The sequence below is a fragment of the Cryptomeria japonica genome, chromosome 7, assembly GCF_030272615.1.
Source record: "Cryptomeria japonica chromosome 7, Sugi_1.0, whole genome shotgun sequence".
Taxonomy (NCBI): Eukaryota; Viridiplantae; Streptophyta; class Pinopsida; order Cupressales; family Cupressaceae; genus Cryptomeria; species Cryptomeria japonica.
This window is the reverse complement of record NC_081411.1, coordinates 648148005-648163499: the sequence shown is the minus strand read 5'-3', so window position 1 is coordinate 648163499 and position 15495 is coordinate 648148005. Positions and strand designations below refer to the sequence as shown.

Here is a 15495-nt window from a genome sequence, read left to right as displayed (position 1 = left end):
TTTTATGTGTTACCTGTGATGGTCAATATATGAGGCAGCACTTTATCTAGGACTATTTTAGCTTAGACTTCTAGAGTCACAAACGGAAAAAGGATATCAATGGACTTTTATTATTGGTCTACCTACTTTATTAGAGATCTATAAGCTGAAAGAACTTATGCTAATCCGATTATTAATCACTGCGAGGCCTCCAAAAATTGAAAGATCAAATCTTCGAGTGCATATGGGGTTTAAAGTGATTATCACTAGTGGTCATAACAATTTCAAAAAAGAATTGTCGTGTGGATCTGAGAGATAAACGAAGTTAGATATATACTAATCTGACTACCAGGGGTTATTAACCCTTTGTTAATTAAAAGATTTAATGTTATCAAGCACTCATGGAGTTTATATAGGTGATTATAACTATGGTTGTTACAATTTTGATATAAAAATAAGATTTGAGATTAATTTGTTTAGAATCCATTAATCTTGTGGCTCTCTTGTTTTATTTTTGAACTTTCTTTATAGGGGATATATGAGAAGCATATGTGATTAGTTGGAGAAGAAGCCTATCATGAAAGCACATCCTAACAAGAAATATAATTGTTAAGTATTTGGCAAAATACGCTAAGGCTACCATTGTTCAAGATTTGGACAAATAATTAAGGTCTGAAGATGGTCAATGTATTTAATGATGAATAAGTTTTATATTTTAACATAATATGAGATTTAACAAATAATTTCAAATAATGCATCCTGGTAGGTAATAAGCAGAGTACAGGGTATACATCAGTGAATTCCTCTTTTTGTCAGGAAGACGTTATAATGTATGCAAATAATGCTAGATTTCATTTGGTCACATGCAATGATTAATCATCCTCAGAAAATTTAAGATTTTGTCTTTGATTTGTTTACTTGCAATTTGTTCCAAGGGAATAGGAAAAGTCAAATTTTAATTGTGTTTCTTTTAAAAAAAAGTTGAAGCTGGTCACCATGAGATGACTAAAAACAAACATTGATCTAATCCCATAAAAAACCAAAACTAATTAATATTTTAAACTTTCTATTATACAATGTAGTTTGCTAGTTTTCCATTTCTGTTGAAGGCCAAGGATACCCAAGTGTAAGTGCATTGTTGTAATATAGGAGAGATAAATTATCATTTATGTTTTATGTTGTGGTTTTTCCTTCCACCTAAGTTGAGGTTGTAACCACAGGCCAGGCATGGAACACGTGCACCCACAAAGAAGAGAGCAAAAGAGCTAGAGCTGTTTTCTGAGCGTCTGGAGATGCTTTTAAAATCTGCAGGGCACACAGTTGTTGGAGATGCCCATGAGTCAAAGCAACTACCATCTTGGCTGATCGGGTGGCGATCTCCTTGGGAAGGCAGGAAAACAAATGGACAACTAACACGTGAAGGGGAAGAAGAGTTGTATCAGTTGGGAAAGAGGATTAGAGAAAGATTTCCAGAACTGTTTAATGAAGATTATCATCCTGATGTCTATTCAATAACTGCAACTCAGGTAAGGTTTGGATCTATCAAGTAATTAAATGTCGCATTATTCACATATGTTTTATTTATGGTTTTTATACCAATTAGGGGATAAACCACAGGTGTATGTGTGAAAAGAAAATATTTCTTTAACTAATAAAAGTTGTCAAAATTATTTGGAAGTGCTTTAATATGCTGAAGGAAAGAATATTCAACAAATATTTTTAAGTAGTGGCAGGCAAGCCCTATAAAACCACTTCTAGGAAGAAAACTGCCATCTCTATGTATTTGCAGATCATTAAGTCTAGTTTCTACTGAATGTCATCAAGCTTCTTTTGTGTTATTCTAGATGTCTTTCAATGGTTAATACTTTATTTAGTGAAATGCTCAATTTCATTTGAGGGTTGAATGATAACATGATTGGAGTAGACAATAGCACAATTATAATAGATGCTAGCATGTTTCTGCCAATTCTATTTAATTTGCTTTATTTGTCATAGTTACCTGTGGTCAAAACTTGAAAATTTAATGAACAATTTTTTTCACTAGTATGACATAGCTCACTATTCTTGTAAATTAATTTAAGAAAACAATTAAATATAAGAGATAAATTGTGAAATAATGCATAACCATCATAAAATCAAATTAATGTATTAATACTAAATATTAAATTTTCTTTTATATTGTAGGAAATTCACATGGATAATTTAATTTATAGGAACTAATAGTAGAGTACCCATTTGGAAAAAAATTGTTGTTGCAATGTCCCATTCTTGCACCTAGTCAGTTGTGCTTTTCGCGAGCCTATTCTTGGGTTCTTGTAGGCTATTTGGAGTTGGTTAGGGGATTGAGAGTTCTATGGAGAGATCGAGCTTTTAGTTATAGTGTGTTTCGACAACATTTTTATTTTTGGCATATGCTATTTTTAGTAAGTGCTATTTTGGGAACTTGGCTTCAGTTTCAGTTCCCTCTCCACTTCTGTGTGAAGTGTTCTCAATTTCAGTGCCATGTGGGAAGTTTCTAAGGCGATGGAAAATGATATTTTATATTTCTCACTTATGTGATTAATATTTCTTTAATTGTGCCTCCAAAAGGTTAGGCTTAGGCAAGTGGGGAGACAAGATGTTTTTAAAAGATTTAATGGGGGTTTTTGAGGAAAACATATTTTAAATTTGAATGCCCTAATTTTCCCTCCACACTCTATAAATTGAAGTTTAGGCTCTCATTCTTTCATTTTGCTTGTGCACACATAACGAGATTCTGTTGAAATGAACTTGGAGAGTTATTTCAAAGATTGTTGAAGACAAAAACCCTCTACTATAGATCTGGTTTGCATGGTGAGAGGTCCATCCTAGCTGGTTTGAAATATTCCCTGCTGTTATTTGACTGAAATGTGTAGGAAATATGGACAAACAGCTGTTTGATAACCTTCAATCTGCTGTTCTAGTTTTCAGATTGAATAACTCTGCGTGTTATTGACACTGGACAGCTTGTATAATTCTGCGTGTTATGCAGTTCCCTTGGTTTTGCTTGCAGGAATATATGAATGCAATGTAATGGACCTAAGAGTAGATTATCCAGCTAATAATGCGTACAAACATCATATTAAGCTAGTTGACATTTTGTCAAACATATAGCATGCAACCTCAGATTGGAAACCAAATTGATTACACCAGATATAGAGCTTACAACTAATTATTTATTCAATGCAGTCCTGACTTAAAAATTATTTATGCAATGGCCAAGATTCTTGGCTTACAATGAAGTAATATTCAGAATTTCTGAGTACTAATGACAGCCCATTAATTCATTCATACATGACTGAAATCTCAATGAAAACAATGCCTAAAAGAACTTGGATGAATCGCCTAGGTGTGAGGATGAAGAAGCAAGCAATATCGATACTCCTTATGCTCTCCTTATGCCAAATCGACCCCTTCTTCAAAATCGCCCCTGTTCTGATATGAAGGACAATAATAAATAAATATCAGCTTATATGCCTCCTTTCAAGCACCAAACAACATCCTGGGCTTTCCCTAAAGTGAGCGCTCCATTCTAACAATGAAATCGATGCACCAATTTGGAGTTATGAGTGGAATCATGGGACTGGTAGGTCTGGTCGAACTTGCTTCAGACCTGATATTTGACATGAAACCTCCTCAATTTCACCTCCAATATGCTCCTAAGGAATCACCTTCCTTTCTTAATATGTAGATGCAAGCATAGATGTCAATTCACCAATGAGCTGAAGTGCTATCCAAATCTTCTAGCATGAATGCTGATGCCAAACCACATTAAACTCAGGTATGGACTGAAGTATCCTTCACTCACAATTGCAACCATTCGGAGGATCTTTCACCACCTTAGTTATGCCTGTCAAAGAGAGTTCTCGTTCTCAATGACTGAATGATTTGCAGAAACCCTTGGCTCCACAAGTTCATAACACAAGAAGATGTCCAATATTCGATGATCAAACCATGAGGCCCATCCCCTTTTATCCTTTTCCCACACATGAATCAGCCTCCTTCTAGAAGATTCCATTTTAATAAAATAGTATGTAATTACCCCCTTTTAATAATCTTTTAATTGCACTCTAGTAAATATTAAAATATTTCTTTAATATAAAGTGCACACGTGACATCATACGTGAGAACACATTATCTCACCATAAAACCATGTAAAATAATATGTGAAGCCACAAGTAACTGCCAAGACGACCCTCTCATCAACTCCTTGGCCTACGAGGGTTAAATAATAGGCCAAACTCCATGAAAGTCTGCGGACTAGTGAGAAGGGGATATTACATGGTTGTTGATTTTCAGATAGAGTTTTTAGTGTTTGTTCGAAGTTTGGTGATTTTTCAGATGGAGTTTTTAGTGTTTGTTTGAAGTTTGTTGATAAGGGTTTGTTGAAGATGAAGATATATGAAGTTTTCTGATTTGGGTTTTCAGTTTTTGGTGTGTTTAGTTCCTCTTTGGAGTGCTTTTTGAGTTTGGCATGATTTGTTATTATTCTTAGTGCTAGCCGTACCATTTTTAAATGCCTGTATCCACATTTATGCTCATTAATTTTGGAGTGAATTTCAATTGGTTTTGGGTAATGGCTCAATGAATTTTTTGTTGCTAGGCAATGAGTTTTCATGTATCACATGAGTATTTTTGTTTGGCATTGATTTTCTATTTCCAAATTACCCCTAGAAGGTAGCGTCCAACTTTGGGTATTGATACTTGGGAATTGCAAGGTATTTTCTCTGTTTTGAAGGCTGCAAATCAACCTATATTTGGCGTGTAAGGGTTTCTAACATGTCTGGATCAGTATTGAAGGTAATAGAAGTGATGGGAATTTTGTAAGTGAATCGCCCTTATTCATTTTGTGTGCCCAGCTTGCTGTAGCAAGATTTTTTTTAAGGAAGTATCAGAGTTAGGAAGCATTTAAAGTCATCAAAATCTGCTCTTTTAAGTCTGCAAGTGAATGGTATTGATATGTTGCTGGAGCAGGCTCAAAATACACTCCATAGACCCCTGTTTGGAGCATGAATTAGACCTCAAACTTTCAGTGTTTTGCTGTTTACATATTCACAGTCAAATCTGCATTCTACAGGTCTGCAATATTTGTGATCAATCTACTTTTTAATGTTATGTAATATGAAATCGATGAGACGATAGATTTATTGGTGATTCTATGCACTTGCTCTTTCACTATGCTATATGTTGAATGCTTTAAAATGTCATTCTAATGAGAACATGAATGAAATTTGAAAACGAAAAAGACAATCAGCAAACAGTGCATTTCCTTTCCTTGTATCTTTCAAATCAGCAAACAACTTTCACAAAAAAAATCAGGGGTATACATTACAGTTGTGCATAAAGATATCCATAGCTTTTGATTAAGGTAAAATGGGATTTTGAAAGTGCCTAGACATTTGTAAAATAAACAAGATAAGGGAATAAAGTACAACAAAACAACATAGAGAAACCACCATACACTAGCAGGAAAACAGCTTCTCAACATCAAAAAATAACTGAAGGACAAAACTATACTCAACAAATGACTCTCCCAAATTTAGGGATGTTTGATGCCAAATTGTTCCAATAAACTTTGATTAAATACAACCATTTTATCTCTAATACTATGATTCTTCTACACAAATCTCCTTTTTTTAGTAGAACTATAAAGATCAAAAGGGCAACATGGTTTCCCAAACCCCTTCCCCTCCATCGAGGGGATCTCCATCGTAGCTTTGCTATCTTCAAGAGCACTCCACCCTTCCTGCACAACCTCAATAGTGGTTTTGCAATCATCATCAACAATTGGCACAAATTCCTTGGCCAAATTGAGACTATTGCTGCCAAAGAACAAGTTGCACTTAGATATTGCCTTCACGCATGCTAGGAAATGTCTTGCGTTTCAAGAAAATACACCGCTCATGCCAGGGATGGGAAAAGCCAAAGAAACTTAAATGGTTCTCTTCAATAATTTGATCTAATATTTCCACAATAATTTGTAGCCTGGAACCTTAAAATTTTTCTCTTTTATTGAATTGACTTTCTTTTTAATAACACCTGTAATAATAATCAAAGCCACGACTTCAATAATAACCGCCAATATTAACCACGACAATTTGTCCCAATAATGGAAGCCAAATAAGAATAGGGCCCCACAACTATTATGCCCAATTTTAATAAAAGCTTCAGCCAAATAATTAAAGTCATCCTTCTGAAATAAAAATAAATTTTGGACGACTTAATCAATCAATTTAATTAAGTCAATAAAAATTTGGGGACATTACATTCTAGACCACACACCTCTTCATACACATACCTTCTGATTTTTATTGTCTTTATGTGGGAGCGCTTAAAGCTAGTAAGTCGGCCTAATAAATAATATTCATTTGCATTGTTAATAGCTTTTGAACATTAGGAAAGATCAGCCTGCATAAAAAATCTTATTGTGACTTATGAACTGCTGCCTTTGAAAATGTAATTTTCTGTTTCTTTTAATTACAAACTTAGTTCAGACTTTCCTTGGCCGATTTTTTTTTTTCGATCGGTAAATGGTACTTTATATTGATATATCAAAAAAACAGTCTATTACAAACGTCATACAGCAAAACGGAGACCACCAAAATACTCGCTAAAAAGAAGCAAGACACATACAGTCTGATAATTACATACAAAAACTGTCTGAATGATTGAAACAAAAACCAACAAAACAGAAACTACTGTGGCGCATTAACCACCACAATCTCCTTGCCTTTCTCGCATCCTTCCATAGCACGCTCACGCTGATCCTCCTTGTCGACATGGTCATCATGGGCTTCCGGGGGGAAGCCAATCTACAGCGACCTACCCCCCATGGTGTTCTTGGAGCCTCGTGGCCTTCTGCGTTTTTTCTTCAGAGGGGAACCCGAGCTTTGAGTCCCCGCCCAGTCTCCTTCCAAGAGAGGGGCTCCATTTTTCCAGCTCCAGTCAGATTTCAGCATTTTCCCACGCCCTGATGTAAGTCTTGCACTCCTTGCATACCGATTTGGGCCGAAGCCCTGCAAACTTCTTTAGTGCAGTTCACACTCCATAAAAGAAACGGGCATAAAGGGGGCTGAAATTCGCATGAATGCAGCCAAACACCATTCGGGCAAACAAAGCCTTTCCCATCCCTCGCCACTCGGATGAAGCCCGCCAAGTCGCCTCACCATTCTTCCTTCACACCATTCGAGACCAACGAGTGAACACGATCCACCCCCATCAACTCAAAGGCCCACGCAGTAAACATGGATGCTATATCCACGTTAGTGCGATATTTGAATTCCCCCTGCATGTATTCATCACCAAGCACAATCTTCACTTTGTTGAGAAAATCCCAGTCTTCAAACCTAAAGACGTTTGAGAGACGCTCATAAGAGATGGCACCCCAAAAGGCCACCATAGGGCGCGTCGCCTTAAGAGAAAAGTTCGGCTCCATCACTAAACCAAAACACCAATCCTGCACTACCAACACTCCTGCACTATCTTGCCAAAGTCTCACTTCTCTACGCTCAATAACCAAGATCAATCTTTGCTTCCTTAACACAATAACTCCCTTCATAAATGCATATCATCCTTCGATATCCTTGAGACATTCCCCGACTGCACACCATTAATGCGAGCTAAGTCACCACATTCGCCGAATTCGAAATTTGGCGAATTTCAATTGAACATTAAAAATTTGTTCAAATTTGGCCCAAAATTTGTACGAAGAAAAACTAGGGCTTTAAAAATTGAAATATATTTTGTAGTCGCGAATCCGGAAATGAATAAACATATTCTCCTTACGCTGCGCTGGAACAAGGGTTTTTCCCCACAAATCTGAAAGGCGCCATGCACAAATAAGAACCATTGATTTAATGATAACTGCGCTTCCCGCTGCAAAAATCCCTTTCAAAAAGGAATTTATCGGAGTTTATCTGAATTCATGATACAGTAAAGATAATGATAATGCATAAAGATAATGTTTAAAGGCCCGATATACAATAGTCGTGGTGAGCCCCCATTCAACCTCTTAGACCATTTAATTTATAAAGATAATGTATTAAAATTATGATGACGTATTTTTAATTTATTAATATATAAAGATAATGTATTATAAATTACGGAATATGACTTAAAGAAGTTTTTAAAATTAATTATAATGTAATATAAATTCATAATATAGTTTTATTTTTAATAATTTTAATTTACATTGTTAAATATTTATATTAATTTTAAATTTGATTAAAATATTATTTAATTTTAATAAATAATATATTTGATCATTTCATTTCAAATTTATTTTATTTTATAATAGTATTTCAAATCTATTTAAAAATTTAAGTTATATTTATAATATAATGAATTTATTATTTATATACTTAAATAATTTAAATTTATATAGGCGAATTTAATGTCGAATTTTTTTTCGAATTTTTTACCCTTGTCGAACTTCATCCAAATTTTATTGTTGCCGAATTCGAATTTGAACCTGGTGACTTAGAATGCGAGTACCCTTTTCGCGTGTACATCACATCTGGCCATCTCTCAAGCACTGCCACCCTGCCCGATAAAACAACCTGCAATGCAGAGGAATGTCGATCACCACAGACTGTCAATGCGTACCGCTGCCAAGATGCACTCAATCCTCTACATTAAATGCTTGTCACGTCAATTGTAACGGGTTCTATCTATCAAGATTTAGCCCCAAGATATCGCATCTACTCGGGCACTGATATCCTCATCACCCCAACCTCCAAATTCAAAGCCTTGTTTGCACATCTATTTGCCTCTTGATTGCCACCTCGAAGAGTGTGGGATATCTTGAAGTCATCAAAAGATTTCAAGCTAGACGTGATCATGTCAATATCACGACTTATTTTCCAGATAAGCGAGCTACCACAGATAATTGCATTGACAATCACAAGGGAATCCCCCTCTAGATGAAGCTTGGTCACCCCTATTCTACGAGCTAGAAGTACAACAAGAACGATCGCTTTGGTGTCAAGTAGGTGAGCTCCTCTTATAAGCTCTTTGGTGGTCATGGATGCAAGGTCGTTCTTGCCTTCAAATTTTCTATCTTGAGTTATGCTTGTTACCATTCATTAAATCATTGCGACGTTAATTCCTTTTGACATCAGTGACAACAACAACAATCTTGCTACCATACGCCTTTGACATCAATGATGATATTCCAACAAAGGGATAAACACTCTTAATCTTCGAGGAAACCAAGCAAAATAAGGACTTGTTTAGCTATAGTGTGTAATCTAGTTGCAGCCCTCATGAGATCAATCCTAAAACACTTGGGATCCACATGTTCCACTCCATGATTCTTACAAGTTCTCATGAGCAATTATTCACTCCATGCTTCTTACAAGATCTCATGTGCAATTATTCACTCCATGCTTCTTACAAGATCTCATGTGCAATTATTCACTACTCAGCCTCTAGATGTATACACCAAGCTTCACTCACAATGACCATATGAGCTCCATCCAAGCCCTCTTTATATAGGCAAGAGAAATATGAAAATTTACTATGGAAACCTTACTAAGTTTCGTAGTCGATGCACCCAAGTGATACTTCCCAAGGTGGGTGCTCGAGTTTGACTTTGTACACCCAAGAGTCATTACAACCTTCAAGGTAAACCCAAATACTTAATCAAATTCAAATACCCAAGATGGCTTCTTTTCATGAGGCCCCACATTAAGTGCATTTTACATGACCTCTAAAATTAAATGCATTTCCCCAGTGTGCTTCCCATATTAAATGTGTTTGCAATGTTACAAGCAACAACTATCCAGGAAAATATTGCACTACCCAAATTGTGGCACCACACTCAAAGATGGATCACCTATTTACAAAATATTAAATATTTTATGCAAAATGCACAACACATTTCTCAACAAAAAAACTATATATGAAGGTTGCTATCTAAACTGAAATTTCATGCTTATTAATTTTTCATTGTGTTATACCATCACATTCGACAAAAAAGGAGCTGTTTCATTATTATCACTTATGAAGATGATGATCTTCTTGAGTACGTATTGGTCACGACACTTTGAGTATAGTGATATTTCCTGGAGTTATTGAGAATTTTGTGTAAACACATTGTTTGTAAGTTGTAGGTTCCCCGAGCCTCAGCTAGTGCAGTGGCATTTGGCATGGGTCTCTTTGCTGGGAAAGGAGTTCTTGGACCAGGTCGGCAACAAGCATTTGCAGTTACAAGTGAGAGTCGAGCAAATGATATACATTTGCGTTTTCATGATACTTGCCAAACTTACAAGGTAATATATATTCCTTAAAATTCATAGTACTTTTTAAAAGTTTTTTTCTCTACTTCTAAAGCTTATAATCATTTCAAATGCATGCTGTTCTTTATATGTTCATTTTTCAGTTTGAAGTAGAAAATCCTTGGATATAATAGAACAAAGATTTTTAAGCAGTGTTAAATGTCAAGTGCTCTTTTTCCTTGCCTTTGTTGGAGAGATTTTCTCAATCTTAATTCGCAGTCGATGTAAATCATATGATCTCTGGAGTAATATAAGATGCATTTCTTAGAAAGAAAAAAGAAGTTTTTAATAAGCTTTGAATTTGAACTAGGCATGACAGCTAATGTTGCACTTTTTGTGGGGTACATTAGTATTCAATGTTAAATGATCAATATGATAATTATGTCAAAAGTTACCTAAAGATTAACAGTTAGATCAAAAGCAAGGCAGAAAATTCAAACATAGATTCCTGTGTGAAGCAACCTTGCATAATCTTAATCTCCAAATTATGTACGGGTTTTGCATGAATTTGTTAAGAAATACTCCTTTTTATCTACTTCTAAAACCAGGACCTTTATTCTGCAAGAGTCTAATTTTTCTTCAAGATTGCAATTGACATCATGATAAGTCATTATAATTGTTCCTATATAGGCCTGATTGCAATTATCTTTATTTACATTCTACGAAACCCGGGGACGCGTCCCCTACCTGAAAACCCCCGTCCCAGTCCCGGGGACGTTTCAGGGACTTGGGGACGGCCAGGGGACGTCCCCCCCCCTGTCCCCAAATTGTCAGAATTTTGAGGGGACGTCCCCGGGACGGGGGGACGGCTGGGGATGGCTGGGGACGGATTGGGGACGGCTAGACGTCCCCCACATCTAGAGCTTGGGAACAATATATTTAAAAAAAGTCGTATTTTCAATTCTTTTGTAATTTTTCTAACATGGGCCCTCTATATTGAAAAAATTTAAAAAACGACTATCAATTTTTTTATTATTGAATTTGAATAGTTATGAAATCAAAATACGACTATCTATATTTTATTATTTTTCTAACATGGGCCCTCTATCAAAAATTAAAAGGCAACATTAAATTTATTAATTCATATCAAATATTTATAATTTTAAATTAATTCATATTATAAATTTTAAAATTTATAAATAGAAAATAAACTAAATAATAAAATATTAAATAATAAATATTATACTTTGCTTTTTAGTATTTACTTAGTACTATTTTGATTTCCATATCGCAATTGACAATGAAACAATATGGCAGCAGTGTGGCCTTTGGGCATTTTGTATGTTATTTCTTTAATATATATTATGATATGCATATTGACAATGTGAATGAATTGAAATTCTGAATTATGAGTGCATATTGAGTATTGAGTCTATTGATAATGTTGTATGTTCGATGTTTGCATTCTAAAATGTTTTCATAGTATCATACACATGCTATATCCATGTTTTCATATGAATATAATGTATAGATGCATGCTTTATCCATGTTTTCATATGAACATTTAGAATTTCCTATATATTTTAAATTTTCCCTATATTTTATATAGCCGTCCCCTTTGCCGTCCCCCCCCGTCCCCAAATTTGGCAAAAAAAATTGCCGTCCCGGAAACCCGTCCTCCCGTCCCCCCCCGTCCCGGAAACTTGGGGTAACGTAGTTTACATTGGCTATTATATTTGTTAAATTCTTTGTTTAGTGGAAAATGGTTGGTTGAACCTAATATGTCTTGTATGCTTAAGAAGTGGTGTAACATATTGCAGGACTTCAAGAAGATGCGTAAGCCTGCAATAGAGGCTTTACTAGTAGATGTTTTTGCAGAAGTTTCAACTTCATTGTTAGAGCACTACAACTTGAATTTTACAAAAGAGGACGTGGCCTCCCTTTGGTTTCTTTGCAAGCAAGTAATATCTCTTGTTTTGAGTCTCCCCTTTGTTTATTTATTTTAGGCAGATCTTCATTATTTTTATATTGCAGAATTTGATTGTGTTTTAGTTTGTATAAACAAGGGAAACAAATTCCTGTCATCAGTCATTATTGTAAATGATTTAATATGCATATGGTCATTTTCAATGTAGGAAGCAGCCCTAATGGACAAAACCGATCAAGCTTGTGGACTTTTCAGCCAAACTGAGGTGAGGCTATTTTAACATGATTTTTTTGGCATGTGGGTTTGTTTATTTGAAGGGCATTATGCTTCTATATACATTGTGCCCTGGTTGAAAGGATATTGCAGCTTACAAGTATGTGTTATGGCATCAGAAATTAATATAGCTTAGTGTTAGGGTTTTTGAAATTGTTAAAGTGTATTATTTTTGTTAGTTGGTCACATGTATTAAAGTTCGATATACTTTTTTCTATTATAAAAACACATATAAATGTGTGTGTGTTATCTTTCATGCATAAAATGAAAGAGTTATTCCAAATGCATAACATGTTGGGAAATTTTGTATGGAACAGTAGCACTAAAACCTCAAGAAATCAGAAAACATAAAACAATAAATTTCGTCGACAAGATCTAAAAGCCTTTCAATTTTTTTGGGAACAATTATTTTTTTATATGAAATCAAAATAATATTTAATCTCCTACTTTGTTTTATCATGAAATTAAGCTTATAAAAGACCAATCTTTCTTCTTCATCTTACTCATGAAATTTTCTCTCCATATATCCCAATAATGATCTTCATCTAATCATCCTTCTTATAACAATGAATTAATACTTTAGACATAGCTTTGCTTTTAAAAACACAAATTCAATCATATTTCCATCTTTTTTGTTTTTCAACTCTATTTTGTTGCTTAATTTTTAACAATTACCCTTTTTGCTATGTTTGGTGTCTTTCTTTTTTTGTGTTTAGCTGTTCTTTGTGTTCTGCTGATTTACATTTTGCTTTTTTGTTTTTACGGTTTAAATCTAAGTTGCCGGTCCCTGTTCGGAATCGGATTCTGGTTTGAGATTCTGGATTGCAAATTCGTTCATTTTTTTGGGGGGTGGGTTTGGGTTCGCTTTGGGTTCGTCTGTACAAAAACATATAAAAATAAAAAAATAAAAATATATACATATATGCAGCAGCAAATATATACAAATGGGATTTGACATCTAACATCTAGATCAAGTTTTGAATTTAATCTATGCAAGCATTGAAATCATTTTCTATTGGATTCAACTCTTCTCCTTCTTGTGTCAACTCAACTCTAGGAAAGAATATAGGCTATGTAGGTCGACAATTTTATTTGAGTTACTACCTTCTACTCCATTATTTTGTAAAGATTTGCTGGAATTGTTAGAATTGTTCATGTTTTACAACATTTGAAGTAGTTGTGTTGTTTGCTCTTGTTGTTTTGCCATTTGTTCCAGGCTATGTGCTATTTGTTGTATTTGCATGAAGGCTCTCCAATCCTCATCCCAATCCAACATCTTCTTACTCCTACTTTCAATTCCAGACCCTAACTATCGTGACTCATCTTCTAGCTTCTTTCCAAGGCCCATGCTTAGCTGCATACACAACACACACTCAAAAGGCTAGCAGGTTTGTTGTCTCTAATAGCAATGTAATAACCCTAGGCTTTCTTTTAATTGCCCTAACGCATTAGAGCTTACATAGCCAAACACCCAGTTTGAAGAGAAAATGACATGACAGTGAATAGCTGTTTGTAATGAATTAAACACACAAGAAACACAACTACAATAGATTTAAATTATAAACAGTTGAAAATCTGAATCAAATTTGTTATCCATGCATCTAGTATAGGGTGAGTGATATCACTATTCTTTTCCTTATGAAAAATACACTCTTTTGAATTCGCAAGACAGAAGAATCAAAAAGAAAACTTAAAAAAAAAATAAAAAGTGTGTCAAATTGCCCAAATTCTTCTCGGGTTCTGCTGCTGTGATCATAATTCTCTGGAAAAGCGCCAAAATTCTCCCTGGGTCCTGCTGATCGAACCCACAGGGCAAAATACGAACCCTGGGCAGATTTTGGGTGAATTTCCAACGAACCAGAATTTTGGGCGAACTGAGCCAGGACCCAGCAGTTGCACAGATGAATCTGGTAACTTAGTTTTAAATTGTTATTTTGCTGTGGCATTCTATTGCAGCTGTTTAAATTGTTCCTTTTTGACAACAGATTTTCCAATATTCTCCCAGTTAATGTCAAATCCTTTTATTTGCAACTTGGTCTTCAATTATGAATGTCTTCTCTCATCCTTTAGTCATGATGTCTACCAACTATTCTTCTGACCTTCAAAACTGAAATTCAACTTTCTTGTCTTGTACTAACTCTCTTATGTAATGGTACTTCAATTCTATTTGTTTTGTACTTGCATGAAATAATAGATTCTTATTTAATTGTATTTATCCACCACTATCACCAAATATCACCATAGAATTTTTTTATTCTTGTTCTAGATATTCGGAAACCCCGCTTAACCAAATTGATTGTGTACATTCTGCTGTTAATGCAACATACTCTGTTTTTTTAACTGTATCTTGCTTCCTTAAACTTCATGTAATCAATCTACTTCTTTATGTATAACAATATCTTGATGTACTCTTCCTATCATCGAAATTTGAATATCTAACCAACTTTGGATCTTCAGCTGAATTATAATGGATTCCATGATCTTTTGTTCTTTTAACTGTACGGAGAAGCAAAAATCTTCAAAAAATCTCGATTATACCTGATTTTTTGCTAGTCTTTCCCAGAAACGATTTTTTTCCCCCAAAAATCTCCTTTATAAAATATCGTTGTCCATGCTTCATCTGATGTCTTGTCATCCCCAATTCTTAGATAAATACTTGGATCTACTGCACTTTGAATATAGAAATAACCCTTGAGCATCCTTTTTCTTGTCTTCTTTCTTCTCTATTTTATCCTTTGCATTCAATGTATTCCAATTTTGAGGTTTGGCATACCCACTGTCTACTATATTGCATATTTCTTTCCATATTAATACTCTTCTCCAAATGATCTCCTCAATAATCAAAATTCCCAACTTGAAATTGTGGAATTGGCATTGTACCCTTGCTAGCGAACTAAACAAGGTTGAGGTTTTCTTTTAAACTATCAGGATATTGAACTCTGATGAAGGAGCTTTAGATCTAAACTTGCTTAAAGTAATTCTCACATGCATTGATAAACACTCGTTCTGATAAATATGACTCTGATATCACTGTTGGGAAATTTCATACAGAACAGGGGCAGTACTAAAATCTGAAGAGCT

The 15495-nt window shown here is 34.8% G+C and overlaps 1 protein-coding gene across 4 annotated transcripts in view; it reads left to right on the top strand.

The window, feature by feature from the left end:
• LOC131057375 (uncharacterized) overlaps positions 1-15495 on the top strand; it is an 83667-nt gene that overhangs the window by 50539 nt on the left and 17633 nt on the right. For 3 of the 4 annotated variants that reach the window (XM_057991536.2, XM_057991540.2, XM_057991538.2), the window contains 4 exons: positions 1200-1505; positions 10110-10268; positions 12035-12175; positions 12350-12406. In XM_057991536.2, coding sequence (XP_057847519.1) covers positions 1200-1505; positions 10110-10268; positions 12035-12175; positions 12350-12406 — 663 coding nt within the window. The remainder of the gene's footprint in view (positions 1-1199; positions 1506-10109; positions 10269-12034; positions 12176-12349; positions 12407-15495) is intronic. The other variant, XM_057991537.2, reaches the window with a different exon arrangement.